Genomic DNA, 16,967 nt, shown 5'->3' on the forward strand with positions numbered 1-16,967 from the left:
CCTGGTGCCCCGGCCAATATCACTTAAAAAGAAACAGAATATCTGGTCATGTCCCTGTTTGCAGAACTATGTTGTGCATAAATTGTTTCTGTGTTTGCCTACATCTCAACATTGAATACAATTAAGAAGCATTTCATTAGCTATGAAGTGCTTTGGGGCATCCTGTATGAAAAGTGCCATGTAAATACAAGCTCTTTCTTGTTTTATGTATTTTCCAGATTTTCGCCCCTAGTGACCTGCATTTTCACCTCTACCAAGGGTTCACATGCTTGAAGGTGGCAAGTGGAGGGGAAAGTCTATATATTGAGATGCCTAAAGAATCAAGCCAGGGGTGAAGTTGAATGGTCTTATCACATCCATTAGTTCTTGTATCGTCACAGATACCTCAGTGGCATCTCTCTTAGCTGTTTCCTTTCAATACAAAAATTTTAAAAATAAACCAAAGGAGTCAGCAATAAGTAGCATCTATGTTGAAGCATAAAGCATTCAAAACAAAATTGGAGAGTTAGAACCTCTCTTATGCAAAAGTAACTCTAAATTTGTATAAAGCGTGTTATAAATTCGGATCTGCCATAAGTATCTTCTAGGTTCAGGTTTCATCCAGTACCACTGGAGTGTTTAAAAAAAATCTGGAATCTCGAAACATTGTTTCCAGGAATATATTTTAGATGCCCCATCTGAAAACTAATATAGGCATTGGCACACTATCATGTGCATTTAATCCCTCAGAAGCAGAGTTTGCCTCAACTGTACTGTTATTAACATATGTTACACCAAGGTTCACTGCTCCTTCTTAGGCTCAGGATCGAGGATGATTTGCTTCCAGTTCCAGTTTGATGGTTTCTGAGATTGCTGATCAGTCCAATGCGTGATCTACAGACTCTGCCACATTCTTTCGAGTTATCAACAGTCACAGATTGCAACTCTTTTGAGTACAATCACAGTTCTTGGATTCCAGGAGTGGGACATGAACCCACAACCTTCTGATTCAAAGGCGAGGGTGCTATGGACTGAGCCACAGCAGACTCTGCCACATGCTTGGCAGGTGGTGATTGTAGGGTTGGGTAGATGAATTGTTTGCAAGTTGTGCGTTCGCTCTGAGGTGTCGACTGCACCTCTCTATGCACCTGACTAAGCCTCTCGACAAGTTTGGTGCCTTTCCAAATAAATTTCTCCATTTTGGTCAGTCACAAGCCCATGAAATCGGCAGGGATGTTTGATTTCTTCAGGTATGCTTTGAGGACCGTCATCCTGGGAGTCTCCTGCCATGACCCAATTCAGAGTAGAGTAGTTGTTTCAGGAATTTGGTGTCAAGCATAAAAACATCTCTGGCCCAACAGAGACGGTTTTGGGTGATTAGCCCCCTGATGTTGGACATATTGGCTTGGGAAAGGAGCTGCTTTTGCACCTCCTTTCTTACCACAAGATTTGGAAAATCTTGCAAAGACACCACTGGTGGTATTCCTCCAGTGCTTTAAGGTGACTGCTGCATGTTATCCAATTCTCCGAAGCATATAGGAGAGTCAGGATCACTGCTGCCCAGTAAATCATGACTTTGGTCTTGGTTTTGATATCTTGGGCCTCAAATATACTTTTCCTCAAATGACTGAAGGCTGAACCGGCACATTGGAGACAATGATAAATTGCATTTAATCTCTCATGCCTTCCATTCTATCATAGACTTTTTCCTTTTGTTCTTTCCCCCTCCCCTTTTCCCTCCCTCTGCACTTGCTTAAAACCTGTTACATCCCAAACTTTTCCTGTTTTAACAAAAGGTCATCAACCTGAAATGTTAACTCTGTTTCTTTCTCCACAGATGCTGCTGGATTGGAGTATCTCCAGCATTTTCTGTTTCCATTTCAGATTTCCAGCATCTGCAGTATTTTGATTTAGTAACAAGGAATTAGATTTGATTTGATCCATTTAGTCTGTCCCATAAAGTGATGCCCAATACAGTGTAATGCAGACACCCTCTAACCCATGCAGGCCATTTAACCTCTTGGGAAAGGTGAACAATCAGATTGAAACCAAGTTCAATTAAGGGAAGCAACCTGGAAAACACTCTCATCCAGACAACTGAAACCATTTCAGATCTCTTTGACCCTGATTTATATGACAGGGTACCTACATCCTATAGGAAGTGATCGCCATCTCAGTCAGAAACAGGATAAGTTCTCTCTTGAAGGAATACAGAGATTTATTGTTCACTGCATGAAGCAGTAATCTGCTCTATGTACAAAAAGCAAAATACAGCAGATGCTGGAAATCTCAAATAAACCAGAAAATGTTGGAAATACTCGGTAAGTCAGACAGCATCTATGGAAAGAGAAACAGAACTAAATGTTTCAGGTGATGGCCTTTCATCAGTTCAACGAGGGGTCGAAGCAGGAGACAATAACGTTTTAAAAAGAGACTATTTGAAGCAAGGGAGGATATAGGGCAATGGGAGAGTGCAGCTACAGTAGGATTAGATTTTGGATTACACTTTCTGAAATCTGACACACACTTCATGAGTCAAATGCCCTGAAAATCACTACAGGGTCCAGTAGTGAATATGCAGTAAACAATAAATTCCTTCAAGAGAGAACTCAACCCGTTTCTGACTGAGGTGGCAATCACTACAGGGTCCAGTAGTAGATTGTTAATGTTACTAGACTGATAATCCAGAGACCTGGACTACTGATTCAGAGACATGAGTTCAAATTCCACCATGGCAGCTGGTGAATTTAAATTCTGCTAATTAAATAAATCTGCAAAAAAAAGCTAGTATCAATACAGGTGACAATGAAACTACCAGTTAGGTCACTAACATCCTTTAGGGAAGAAAACCTGCTGTCCTGACTCAGTCAGGGCTACATGTAGCCCCAGAATAGAGACAGGCAGGCAGTCAGACAGAACAAACCCCTCGACCGCCCACAGCCTGGATCTGACGTTGGCCATCTTGGCCAGGCCTAAAAGCAGTCCCATAAGGAGATTCTCCGATCTGCAACTCATATTTGCATAGATGTGAAACACAGACTGTTCCAGGACACAATTGCAGGTGGCCGGGGAGTCTGTAAGTCGACTTTATAATTGATGCAGGACTGCCAAGTGCAACATCCTCCACACCAAATCCCTGATGTTTGTTCATCAGGACTTCTGCATAGAGAGCCTCCCACTAGGGATCCCTGCCTCCTCCAGGATGGAATACCATGGCGTGTCCAGATGATTGATAGGGGCAAAGAAGTGAACAGTATGCACGAGCAGTCCCTAGAGGAAACCCCTCCAAGCAGAGTGGAATGGCATGGAGGGGATTGCCGAGACAGCTAAAGGTTGTGGGGCCTAAGCTCCCAAGAGAGGTTTCGGGGCTTGGCACTAATGAAAAGTTCTGTCCAAATAGGGATCAGCTTGGATGAGCGTGCTCCATATGCCTGAGCCACCTTGACACCTCAAATGCAGTCAGGGCTGAGCACCACTTTTTAAAAAGATTTTCAATGGCTTCAGTCATGAGTTGATGCCAACTAAGGAAGTGCATCAAGCCAGCTCTTACAGTGACATCCAACCTGGTCCTCTACCATGCAGTACATCCCCGACTCTAGTCACCTTAGCACTTCCTCCTTCAGCGGCATGAATCTGTACTGATGGAGGTATGGATTCCTGAGCAGCAGCTCCTGGATGATAGCTGCCACTCCTGATAGGAGAGAGCACCAGCTGGCGGCAACCATGTTCCAGATGCTGATTATTTCCTGGTAAAGGACAGGCAGCTCCCATAAGAAGGCACGAAAACATCCCAGGTTTATAAACTGGAGTCGCTTGTCGTAATTGAGGCCATGCAGCCGGAAGAAATATGTCACCAAGCTACACCATTTAGGAGGAGGACTGACATATTAGTTTTCTCGGCAGGGTCTGAAGGTGGAAAGTCACCACCTAGCATGAAGGCACACCAGCACCTGACCACTCTCCCTAAACAGGAGCTTCTGCTTTGCAGAGACCGGAGTATGTCCTTTTGTCCCAGAAGTAGTTAGGAGCTTCTTCAGTATCTTGGCAACAAACTCCAGAGGAGAGATCAAAGTGACCAACCAGTATCACAGCAGAACAGCCACCAGTTGGTTCATGACCAACACTTAACCACTGTAGGATTACACACAGAGTGGGCCTCTTTAGCACCCTAGGCAAATGGTGACCTTGGCTTCTTGCCCGTTTGCTGGCTAGGCTTCCTCAGCAGGGCTAAGGTGATCTTCCTGGTAGAGGAGGTGAATGGTGTGCCAGGGAAAAAAAACAAAGCTTCTCCAGCAAGAAGTCCAGCCATGCATGACCTACCAGGAGACCAGAACATTTCTCCCAACTGATCTTGGCAAGGAATGCCATGAAGTAGAGCTTCTGATATTCACACATCCTCTGCAGGTCTATGGAATCCATGACCATGAGAGCACGTCATTGGTACAAGCCAAGTGAACAACCTCCATACCTGGCCCGCGCAGAGCCTGTCAACCTCCTCCATAAGAGACACAGGAAAAACTCCACGTAAATGACATGTAACTTGCATGGCATGAGGGACCCCTGACACACTTCCTATTCAAAGCAAAGGGGCACCATCAAGGACCTGTTAACCTTAATGAGACACTCACAGTGACCTACAGAAGTCGATCTGGATGCTGAAACATGTCCCAAACCTGACTGTTCAGTCCAGGACCATGTAGGACTGGTCAGAGTGGACCATGTGGGCCAGCACAGTGCCAAGGCAAGCAGACATGGTCCTGGCAAAGATCTATTTATCTGTGCTGAGGAGGGAGACAGGACACTAGTTCTTAAGCAGGTGAAAATTGCCCCTCTTGGGCACTAGGACAATATCAGCCCTGCGCTCCGAGAGGGGCATGTCCCCAATCAACAGACTTTCCCCAGAAGTTGCGCATATTTGCCCCCAGGACATTCCAGAAAACCCTGTGGAACTCCACAGTCAGCCTTTCCAGCCCTAGGGACTTACCGCCCACCTCCACAGCCAATCGAGAGCACTGGTCAGTTCTGCTAGGTTGAGTAAAATATCGTGTTATTCAGCGCCCTCTGGGCCAACCTTCAGCAGGTCCTCCCACAAAACTCTAAATATCCTTGCTGGTCAGATCCAGAGAGAACAGAGCACTGTAATGTCCTGGGCACTGATGGCTTCCGGACCAGAAGCCAAGGATCCATCACTGGCCCGTAACCCCAAGAGCTGTTTACACACCCCATGCCATTCTTCCAGTGAGTAGAGGAAGGGGGAGCCACCATCCAGGTCTTAGAGGAACCAGATCTGTGACCTCACAAACGCATCTTGGGCTGGGTATTTGACAGCCTGAATGAGAGGGGACTCTAGCTCCAACCACTGGCCTTCAGCCACCTTGTCGATTCCCTCGCTTATTTCTGACAGATGATTCAGATATAAGCCATACCCACATCCCAACTTTGGCTCAAGAAAGGGATGCCTCCCAACTTCTTTCTCCAGTCAGCCTAGAACAAACAGAACGAGTCCCAAAACTGGTCATCGTGCTGCAGCAGGGTTTTAAAATACCAGTATGTGGACCCGGCTCGTGCATGGTGCTCCACCAGCTCTGCCCACATCAGGCAGTGGTCTGAGAACAACACCGGCTTCACCAAAACCGGCAGAATGCTGGAGGTGTACGCCTGAGAAATGGAAAGGCAGTCAATTCTAGACTCTCCTCCTCCAGACCTCACAAATAGTGAAAAAGCTGGACACGGGGTGGAAATTTCACCAGTCTACACCCTCACCTCCGGGGTGCAGTTGAAATCCTCCCACCCAACTGAGTACATGTAGGCACCAGCGTCAATACAGCCGAGGTGAGCTGACACTTCTTCAAAGAAATGTGCTTGCTGCATGCCAGCCTGGGAGCGCACACATTCACTAAGTGAGGCGGCATATCCCCCAGCTGGGCAGTGAGATGATACAAGCAGCCTGGCAAAAGCTCTTGACCCCCCCCCAAGATCTCCAGCTGAAAATGGGGGCCCAGCATGATAGCCAACCTGCCTGAATTGGAGGCAAAGTGGCTCATGCAGACCATTCCTTGCCACTCCAGGAGCCACAAAGCTTGGTGTCCCAGAATAATGTGGGCTTCCTGTGGGAAGCACCATATACACCCTTCCTTAAGGAGCAAGAAGTTGAGAAATCTATGGTGTGTCTCTATGTTGCCATTATGTTCAGGCTGGCTATGGTTGTCTTCATGACAAGAGTATGGTGCAACTACCACGGATGGATTACTTTGGGGAGGGAATGGAGTCACTCATGATCCTCCAGTTCGGTCAGAACCATCTTGAGCTGGCACAGCTCAAGTCAGCTCACGTCCTTGCTCATGCCTGCATTCTTGACATCAGAGCCAACAGACTGACAAACAGCGCCAGCTCCGACCATCAGTCAAGGGTCAGCTAGGCTATGTCACAGTGACCCAAGCAATCGGCGAGGAATTCTCAGAGTTCCACAAGGGAGACTTGGTAGGGGGCACAAGGGTTTCTACCTCCTCACCTCCTCAAAATCATCCCTGACATCCTACACCAAGCCACGTCCTGCTCCTGCTTGTCACCATCAGCAACTGACTCACCTACCAGTGACCCAGCATGTGGAGCCTTTCTATTTGAAACCTCCACAAGCTCAAACAGATCCTGGGTGATATCACCATGTGCTCATGCAGGCTCAGCCTCGTCACCTACCTCAGCCTCCCAAGTCGCAACACTTTTTTCATGGATGGACAATCCTTCTCAGGGCTCTCCCCTGCTTTTGAGGAGTAACGACTCTTCCTTTTCTTGGAGAGAAGTGGAGGGAAGATATCCATGTTTGTCAAGGCCTCAGGCTCCATACCCTTTCTCCTCGCTCCCTCAGCTAAGCCCAGCCTTAGAAAATATATGTTCCACCAAAGCGGGCATGGTTTCAAGCTCGGGTACAGCCGCGCAATTGCAAATGGATCGCTTGCAGGCACAGGGACGCACACAGGGTTACTAACTGCTGGCTCACACTATCCAGGAGGGTCGCTTCAAGGCGCTTCATTTCTCGAGGCACTTACCATGCCTTCCTTCCACCAAGGACATCCTCCTCCATCCACACTGACATTGGTCGCCGATGCTGACTGCACCCCCAAGGGTTCAGATGTGGAAATAGAGGAAGGGGCAGCAGCCCCAGCCTCATGTACCTGGGAGGTTTTGGTACTCTGGGAGGGGAGCAGTTTTCTCATATGTACCCCACCTCCTTACAGGTGAGGAATTATACACTGTCCAACGTCCAGAAGACAGCCCCCTGGTGCTGAACAGTGAACATGCTCTCCATGTCTTCCTCCCACACTAACTTCAGAAAAACTGCAAGGTTAATCTCCCAGAAGCCAAGCAGAAACAACACTATCCCCAACCTCCCCTCTCCCAGTTGACCAAGATGAGGGAGAAGGAACTCAGGGAGGGGGAATGTTTTTAAATTACTAATCACTGTGCGGTAGCCTCAAGAGGGTCCCACCCACAATAAACGCCCCCACCCCCCAAGGGGCAGGTTCACCGCATGCTCTATCTTCAAAAAAAGAACATGGCCTTCCTGTACATTTTCAAGTTGGCTACAATGGCCAAAGGGCTGACAACTGTAACCATGGCTTCAAGGCATGCCTTGACTGTCATATTGGGTTTCATGTAGCTCTTCACCTTGCATTTTTTGATGATTAAAGTGAATGGTGATGGGGCTGCAGGAGCAGTGGGTGCAGCAGAGGCAGCCACTCCTGCGTAGCTCCTTGCAGACCCCGCCATCAGCAAAGATGGAGTCACCACTGAAGCTTCTTGAGTTACATCCTTCCCAAGTCTCAGGCCTGATAACAATCTTCATGTGCACAGAAAAAGACAAACCACCCCTCCCTTAAATTGGGATGGCAGAATGGCTTCCTCCATCTGTGCAATTCAAAGAAACAACAATAATCAGAGAGACCAAAGGTCAAGTCAATTGCCTCTTAAGGAAAGAGACAAGAGAAGGAAAGGAGGAAGATTTTAGGATAGGATTGCCACTTAAAAGTCAGGCTCGGTGGATGTGTGCTACAGGCTGCATCTTCTGGGGATTATCAAAGTCTCTGCTAATGATCTTCCTGGTAGGGAGAGTGTTCACCCTGGATACTCCTCCACAGGCCTTATTGATGGCATGACAGAAAACTTCACCAGGCAGCTCCAGTTGTCCTGGGCTTGGCACTGAGAGAGAGAGGCTTATTTGTGTGCACAGCCTAGATAATTTTCAGGTGAACAGACCCACGTTCCTCACTATCTTCCAGCCACCATCTTCTTTCCTCCCTTCACCTAAAAATAACAGTCTTCAATTAAAAAATGCATCAAGCATCCACCTCTTCCTGAAAGAATTTGCCTCTCTTTCTTCCTCTCCCTCCACTGAAACAGATACTGATAATTCTGGCTGTTGTCTCTCTCCCTCTCAACATGGGGATTCAGCAGCAAAGCAACTTAATCTCTTTTTCAGGCTCCTTCACACACTCTTGCACTCTGTCTCCTCTCGGACCCAGGCAGCAGGATCAGCAGATATCTCTCCACATCTTTTTTTTAAATTCATTTACAGGATGTGGGCATCACTGGCTGAGCTAGCATTTATTGCCCATCCCTAATTGTCCTTGAGAAGGTGGTGGTGAGCTGCCTTCTTGAAATGCTGCAGTCCCTGTGGTGTAGGTACACCCACAATGCTGTTTAGGGATTTTGACTCAGTGACAGTGAAGGAACAGCGATATATTTCCAAGTCAGGATGGTGAGTGGTTTGGAGGGGAACTTTCAGGTGGTGGTAATCCCATGTATCTGCTGCCCTTGTCCTTCTAGATGGTAGCAGTCGTGTGTTTATAAGGATCTGCCTCAGGAGCCTTGCAGAGTTTCTGCAGTGCATCTTGTGGATGGTACACACTGCTGCCACTGTTCGTCGATGGTGGAGGGAGTGAATGTTTGTGGATGTGGTGCCAATCAAATGGGCTGCTTCGTCCTGGACGGCATCAAGCTGCTTGAGTGTTGTTGGAGCTGCACTCATCCAGGCAAGTGGGGATTATTCCATCACACTCTTGACTTGTGCCTTGTAGATGGTGGATAGGTTTTGGAGAGTCAGGAGGTAAGTTACTCGTCGCAGGATTCCTAGCCTCTGAACTGATGTTGTAGCCACAATATTTATATGGCTAGTCCAGTTCAGTTTCTGGTCAATGGTAACTCCAGGATGTTGATAGTGGGGGATTCAGCGATGGTAATTCCATTGAATGTAAGGGGTGATGGTTAGATTCTCTCTTGTTGGAGATGGTCATTGTCTGGCACTTGTGAGGCGCGAATTTTACTTGCTACTTGCCAGCCCAAGCTGGGTTGATCCCCTGGCTTGGGCGTAATGGTAGAGTTGGGATATGCCGGAGCTCGAGTGAGATTACAGGTTGTGTACATTCTGCTGCTGATGGCCCACAGCCTCATAGTTTCCCAGTCTTAAATTTCAAACAGATCTAGTAATACATTTCATTTAGCATGGTGGTAGTGTCACACAATACGATGACGGGACTTCATCTCCATAAGAAATGTGCAGTGGTCATTACCGATCTGGCACTGACTGTTCTCTTCCAGAAAGCCAGTTGGTACAGGATACAACTGGAGCCTTTACACACTGTTCTCCACATTCACACATTACAAGCATGCACCTCCAAACCCAACAACCATATTTTAAGTCAGTGTCTATTTAAGGGAAACAAGTGAATCCGTATTTTTGTTTTATTCTTTCATGGGGTGTGGGCGATTGCACACCTTAATTGCCCTTGAGAAGAGGTGGTGAACCGCACTCTTGAACCACTACAATCCATGTGGTGTAGGCACACCCACAGTGCTGTTAGGGAGAGAGGTCCAAAATTTTGACCAGCAAAAGCGAAGGAATGGGGATATAGTTTCAAGTCAGGATGGTGTGCGACTTGGAGGGGAACTTGAAGGTGGTAGTGTTCCCGTGCATCTGCTGTCCTTCTAGGTGGTAGAGGTCACAGGTTTGGAAGGTGCTGTCGAAGGAGCCTTGTTAAGTTGCTGCAATGCATCTTGTAGATGGTACACACTGCTACCACTATGCATCAGTGGTGGAGGAAGTGAATGTTAAAGGTGGTGGATAGGGTGCCAATCAAACAGATTGCTTTGTTCTGGATAGTGTCAAGCTTCAAGTGTTGTTGGAGCTGCATTCATCCAGGAAAATGAAGAGTATTCCATCACACTCCTGACTTGTGCCTTGTAGATGGTGGGCAAGGTTTGGGGAGTCAGGAGTTACTTACTGCAGAATTCCCAGCCTCTGACCTGCTCTTGTAGCCACTGTATTATTATGGCCGGTCCAGTTCAGGTTCCTATCAATGGTAACTCCCAGGCTGTTGATAGCGGGGGATTCAGCAATGGTAATGCCAGTGAACCATCTTCAAGGGAAGATGGTTAGATTCTATCTTGTTGGAGATGATCACTGCCTGGCACTTAAATGGCAAATAATATTCATGCCACACATCAGCCTAAGCCTGCATATTGTCCAGGTCTTGCTGCATATGGGCACAGACTGCTTCAGTATCTGAGGAGTCACAAATGGTGCTGAACATTGCACAATCATCAGCAAACATCCCCATTTCAAATCTTATGATGGAGGGAAGGTCATTGATGAAGCAGCTGAAGATGACTGAGCCTAGGACACTATCCTGAGGAACTCCTGCAGTGATGTCCTGGGACTGAGATGATTGACCTCAAAACCACAACCTTCTTCCTCTGTGCTAGGTATGACTCCAACCAGTAAAGAGTTTTCCCACTGATTCCCATTGACTCCAGTTTTGCGAGGACTCAATGGTGCTACGCTTGGCCAAATGCTGCCTTGATGTCAAGGGCAATCACTCTCATCTCATGAGTTCAGCTCTTTTGTCCATGTTTGGGTCAAGGCTATGAAATCAGGAGCTGAATGGCCTTGGCGGAACCCAGCATCAGTGAGCAAGTTACTGATGAGTAAATGCCGCTTGATTAACATTGTCGAAGACCCCTCTCATCACTATGCTGATGATCAAAAGCAGACTGATGGGTCAGTAATTGTCCGGTTTGTATTTGCCCTGTTTTTTGTGGGCTGGACATACCCGGGCAATTTTCCACATTGCCAGGTAGACTCCAGTGTTGTAACTAAACTGGAACAGCTTGGCTAGGGCACAGCTAGATCCGGAGCATAAGTCTTCAGTACTATTGCCGGAATGTTGTCAGGGCCTAAAGTCTTTGCAGTATCCAGCCCCTTCAGCCATTTCTTGATATCACATGCCATGAATTGAATTGGCTGAAGACTAGCATGTGATGCTGGAGACCTCAGCAAGAGACTGAGATGGATCACCCACTCAGCACTTCTGGCTGAAGATGGTTTGCAAATGCATCAGCCTTATCTTTTGCACTGATGTGCTGGGCTCCTCCATCATTGAGGATGGGGATATTTGTGGAGTCTCCTCCTCGAGTGAGTTGTTGAACTGTCCACCAGCCATGTTCACAATTGGATGTGGCAGGACAGAACTTAGGTCTGATCCATTGGTTGTGGGATCGCTTAGCTGTGTCTATCACATGCTCCTTCCGCTGTTTGGCATTCATGTAGTCCTGTGTTGTAGCTTCACCAGGTTGACAACTCATTTTTAGGTATGGCTCATGCTGCACTCTTCATTGAACCAGGGTTGATTCCCCAGCTTTATGGTAATGGTAGAGTGGGGGATATGCCAGGCCATGAGGTTACAGAACGTGGCGGTATACAATTATGCTGCTGCTGATGGCCCAGAGAGCCTCATGGATGCCCAGTTTTGAGTTGCTACATCTGTTTGAAATCTATCCCATTTAGCACGGTGGTAGTGCCACACAACACAATGGGGAATATCCTCAATGTGAAGACAGGACTTTGTCTCCACAAGGACTGTGGTGGTCACTCCTACCAAGGTTTATCCTCTTGTTGGCTCCCTTCCCCTGCCATAGACCCAGTCTTAATGCCCACAATCTGCCTACAATTAAGCACAATTAATATACAATTAACACCTGGCCTGACCATCTTCAGCTTTTTTTTTTATTCATTCATGGGATGTGGGCACTGTGGGCTAGGCCAGCATTTATTGCCCATCCCTAATTGCCCTCCATTAACGAGCTCCCTTCCACCTTAAGGTCAGAAGTGGGATGCTCACTGATGATTGCAGTGTTTAGCTCCACTTGCTATTCTTAAGATAATGAACTAGTCCATGCCCACATGCAGCATGACCTGGGCAATATTCAGGCATAATAAGTAGCAACTAACATTCATGCCACACAAATGCCAGGTAAATGACCACCTTTAATAAATGAGGATCGACCCACCTCCCCTTGGCTTTCAATGGAATTACCATAAATTAATCACCCACCATCAGTATCCTGGGGGTCACCACTGACCAGAAACTGAACTGGATGAGCCACTTAAATGCTTTGGCTATAACAGCAGGTCAGAGGCTGGTCATTCTGCAGTAACTAACTCATTTCCTGAATCCTCAAAGCCTTTCCACCATCAACAACACTTAAGTTCAATACCATCCAGGACATAGCACCGCACCTGATTAGCGCCTATCCACTGTCTCAAACACTCACACCTTCCTCCACCAGTGCACTGTGAATGTAGTGTGGACCATCTACAAGACACACTTACCATGCCTTCTTTAGCAGCACGTTCCAAACCATGAATTCTACCACCTAGGACAAGGGCAGCAGATACATGGGAAAACTACCATCTGCAAGTTCTCCGAGTCATACATCATCCTGAATTGGAAATGTATCATTATTGCTGGGTTAAAATCCTGAAACTCCATACAAAAGAGCACTGTGGATGTAGCCACACCACACAGATTGCAATACCTCACCTCCATCTTCTCAAACGCAATTGGAAAGGGCAAAGGATCCATTTTGTGTGCGTTCTGAGCTGTTGAAGCACAACTACCTGCAACTTGTACGATTTAGTTACATAATTAACTATTCAACTTCCTCTGTTGGTTGGTACTCTTCTATAATTGGGTGCTAAGTAGAGCGTACGAATATAGCAAGATCTCATTCAATTTCTCCGTATCATTCACGGTGTAAGTGTTTTCCCATTTTTTCTCTTTTGAGCCATTTATTCAAGTTCAGTTTTATCTCAGAGAGTTACAACCATTTAAATATTTTATCGAACTAGTTCTGAGTATCCCTGACCACCTCATCAACTAATTTCCACTGCGTCCCACTACTTACCTATTACATTAAATTAAAGTTTAATAATTCCGAGTGTAAATGCCCACAACATTCCTCAAACTAAGTGGGTGTCCACTGCTTCCCACCCTTCAGCTCACCGACAATCCTGCATCTTAACAAGTGTCAAAGTGATTAGCAATAAAGAACTGTACACCCCACTTCATCCGGATCTTCACAGGCTCCACTTAACTGAGATCACAAACAGGCCCCAAGTCCACTCCCCAACAACCTACAAACACCGTCTGCAACCAACTCTCCGGCGGTTAACACCGACCCATCGCCTGTTCGGCCGGAAATATTTTTCCAAACCCCAACGCCAATTTGCGACTCCCACCCACTCTGCTGTAAACCCAAAGACGGAGACCCGGAACGGAATCCGCCCGGACTATTGACTCCGAGACTGAGCTTCCGGGAACCCAAAAGGCGACGGACAGAAGAACAATCTCATTGGATGGATCATTTCCGGCGGGATTTTCAGAAAAAAGACTAATTAAAAACGGCGGCTAAAGTAATGTACAAGAATCACAGTGAGTGTCAACTGGTGTGGAAATGCACAGACTCTCTCTCTCTCCCTTATGGTGGATGTACAGCAGCAACTATAATTTTGCCAAAAATAGAATCCTGCGGTTGCTGGAAATCTGAAATGAAAACAGAAAATGTTGGAAATACTCAGCAGTTATGGCAGCAATTGTGTTAGAGAGAGAGAGAAACTGAGTTAACATTTCAGGTCTGTGACCTTTCATTAGAACTTGGAAGTTAGAGATATAATAGGTTTTGAGCAAGGATAGAAGGAAGGTCTGTGCTAGGGTAAAAGTCAGGGGAGATTTAATAATGTTAGTTTTCCAGACCCAAAGGGAATGGAGATGGGACAAGAAAAGGAATAAAAGATGTGCCTAGAGCAGGTGTGCTGTTAATAGAAAGAGAAAAATCAAAGAAAAGGAAATAAAATGGGCACCAAGATTTTGGCCTGAAATTGTTTAACTCAATGTTGAGTCCAGATGGCTGAAAAGTGCCTAATTCAAAGTCCTAATGCTTATGTTTTCACTGGAACAGTACAATAGGCTGAGGACAGAAATATCAGCATTGAAAGCAAGATAGAGAAGTAAAATGGCAAGACCCTGGAAGTTTGGGATCATGCTTGCAGACAGAATGGAGGTGTTCTGCAAAGCGGTCACCCAATCTACATTTGGTTTTCCTGATGTAGAGGAGACCAACTGTGAGCAGCGGATATAGTATTCCAAATTGAAGGAAGTACACGTAAATCACTTTCACCTGGAAAGAGCATTTGGGACCTTGGATGGTGAGGAAAGAGGATGTAAAAGGGCAGGTGTTACATTTCCTGCATTTGCATGGAAAGGTGCTGTGGGAAGGGGATGAGGTGTTGGGGGTGACTGAGGCGTGGATTACAGAGGGAATGGTCCCTTTGGAATGCTGAAAGGGGTAGGGAGGGGAAGATGTTTTTGGTGGTGGCATCATGCTGAAAGTGTGGAAGTGACAAAAAAATGACCTCCTGAATATGGAAGTGGGTGGGATGGAAGGTGAGGACAAGAGCCCTATTATGGCTCTGGGAGGAAGAGGAAGGGGTGAGAGAAGTGTGGGAAATATGGCAGACACGATTGAGGGCCCTATTTAGCTATGGTTGTGGGGGTTTGGGTGGTGGTGGCAGGGGGAGGAATCTTTGATTGAAGGAAAAAGAAGATATCTCAGAAGCACTGTTGTGGAAGGTTGCCTCATCAGAACAGATGCAATGGAGACAGAGGAACTGGGAAAATGAAATGGAGTCCTTACAGGATGTAGGGTGTGAGGAAGTGCAGTTGAGGTAGCTTTGGGAATCATTGAGCTAATAATGAATATTAATTGATTGCTTATTGCCAGAAATGGAGACAGAGAAGTCAGGCAAGGGAAAGGAAAGGAAGAGTCGGAGATGGACCATGTGAAACTGAGATAAGGGTGGAAATTGGAAGAACAGTTGATGACGTTTTCCAATTCATTTCAAAAGAAGGAAACAGCACTGATACAATCATCAATGTAATGGAAAAAGAATTGAGGGAGGGAGCCCTGAGTAGGATGAGAACAAGAATTGTTTGACGTAGCTTACTAAAATGCAGGTACCCATAGCAACATCTTTCATTTGGGGGAAGTGAGTGGAGTTGAAGGAGAAGTTGTTCAGAGTGAGAACCAGCTCAGTCAGACAGAGCAGAGTGGTGGTGGATGGGGACTAGTTTGGCCTCCATTCGAGGAAGGAGAGGGAACTGTCAGACAATCCTGGTGGAGGATGGAGGAATAGAGAGATTGGACGGCCATGGTAAAGAAGAGACGGTTAGGGCCAGGAAATTGAAAACTTTAAAAGTGATGGAGGGCATTAGAATAGTCATGGATGTAGGTAAGGAGAGACTTGACAAGGGGAGAAAAATAGAGTTAGGGTAGGACAAATCAGTTCAGTAGGGCAGGAACAGCAACAATAGATCTACCAGGGTAGTCCCGTTTATGGATCTTGGGCAGGAGTGAGAAGTGGTCTGTACAGGGTTGGGGAATGAAGAGGTGGGAAGCTGCGGAGGGAAGATCACTGCAGGAGATGAGGTCAGTGACTGTTCTGGAAAGGATGGCTTGATGTTTGGTGGTGGAGTCATGGTCCAGGGGGAGATAGGAGGAAATGCCAGAGAGTTGGCATTCAGTCTTTGCAAGGTAGAGATCAGTTCACCAGACAACAACAACACCCCTTTGTCAGCAGGTTTGATAACAATGTCAGGGTTAGACCTGGGAGAATGGAATGCAGAAATTCAGAAGGAGACAGGTTAGAGTGAGTGAGGGGAGCAGAGAAATTGAAATGGCTGATGTCAGGCTGGCAATTCTCAGTGAAAAGATCAAAAGCGGATTAAGAGGACAGAGGGAGAGATCATATTGGAGATGAGTGAAAGGGTTCATTGAGTGGGGTGGAGGAGTGGGATGGGCCCTGACCAAAGAAGTGAGGTGAAGGTGATGGAAGAAGAGCTCAATGTCATACCAAGCTTGAAATTTATTAAGGTGAGGGCATAATGGGATAAAGCTGAGTCCTTTGCTAAGGACAGATCATTCAGAGGAAGGTCAGAGGGTTTCGTGAATACACAGCAAGCAGCAAGATTAGATGAAGAAGTGGGCTCAAAGGGAAGAGAAGGGAGGAAGGATCCAGAATGGCATCGGCACCCATGAGTTGTTGGAGCTTGCGATCCTTAACACCTGAAGAAAGAGAGAAAAAACTATAATTTTACATTCAGGTTAAGCTAGTTAATTGTATCAGGAGTAGCTTAGTGTTTTGCTGTGATGCCTCCTTCATAAATTGTGAGTCTGGTAGTGAGTTCCACACTCCATGGTTTTGTCTGGGTGACCACCATAGTGGGGCATAGTTTTGTATGGTGGGGCATTTAATAGGGTCTGCTGTTGGTTAGACCAGTCCTTGCAAGTTTAGGATCTTAAATTTTTTTGTATGGCAAGTTACTGAACGTGTATGCGGATAACCCAGTGGAAAGTGAACCTGGATGTCTGGGATCTGAACTGGGCAAGCAGCTATATTTTTACTAATCCAGATTGAAAGATTGTGAAATTAACTTGGACTGAGAAGGAATTGTAAATTCAAATGGGTGAATTCAATGTTAAATAAAGTATCGAAAGAAAAATAAGGAGGGAAAGATCAGATTAAGAGATAAAGAAAAAAATGGAATAGGAAAGTTATTAAAAACAAGTAATCTTAAAATGTTACATATTTTAAAATT

General features: G+C 46.2%; 1 protein-coding gene across 1 annotated transcript in view; it reads left to right on the plus strand.

Moving 5' to 3' along the window:
- The first annotated feature begins 13,627 nt into the window (after positions 1–13,627).
- The window catches only part of ddias (DNA damage-induced apoptosis suppressor), a 38,317-nt gene continuing 34,977 nt past the window's right edge, over positions 13,628–16,967 (plus strand). Inside the window, exon 1 of the mRNA XM_078545695.1 lies at positions 13,628–13,745. Coding sequence (XP_078401821.1) covers positions 13,730–13,745 — 16 coding nt within the window. The 5' untranslated portion in view covers positions 13,628–13,729. The remainder of the gene's footprint in view (positions 13,746–16,967) is intronic.

Source organism: Cetorhinus maximus, chromosome 7, assembly GCF_964194155.1.
Source record: "Cetorhinus maximus chromosome 7, sCetMax3.hap1.1, whole genome shotgun sequence".
Classification (NCBI taxonomy): Eukaryota; Metazoa; Chordata; class Chondrichthyes; order Lamniformes; family Cetorhinidae; genus Cetorhinus; species Cetorhinus maximus.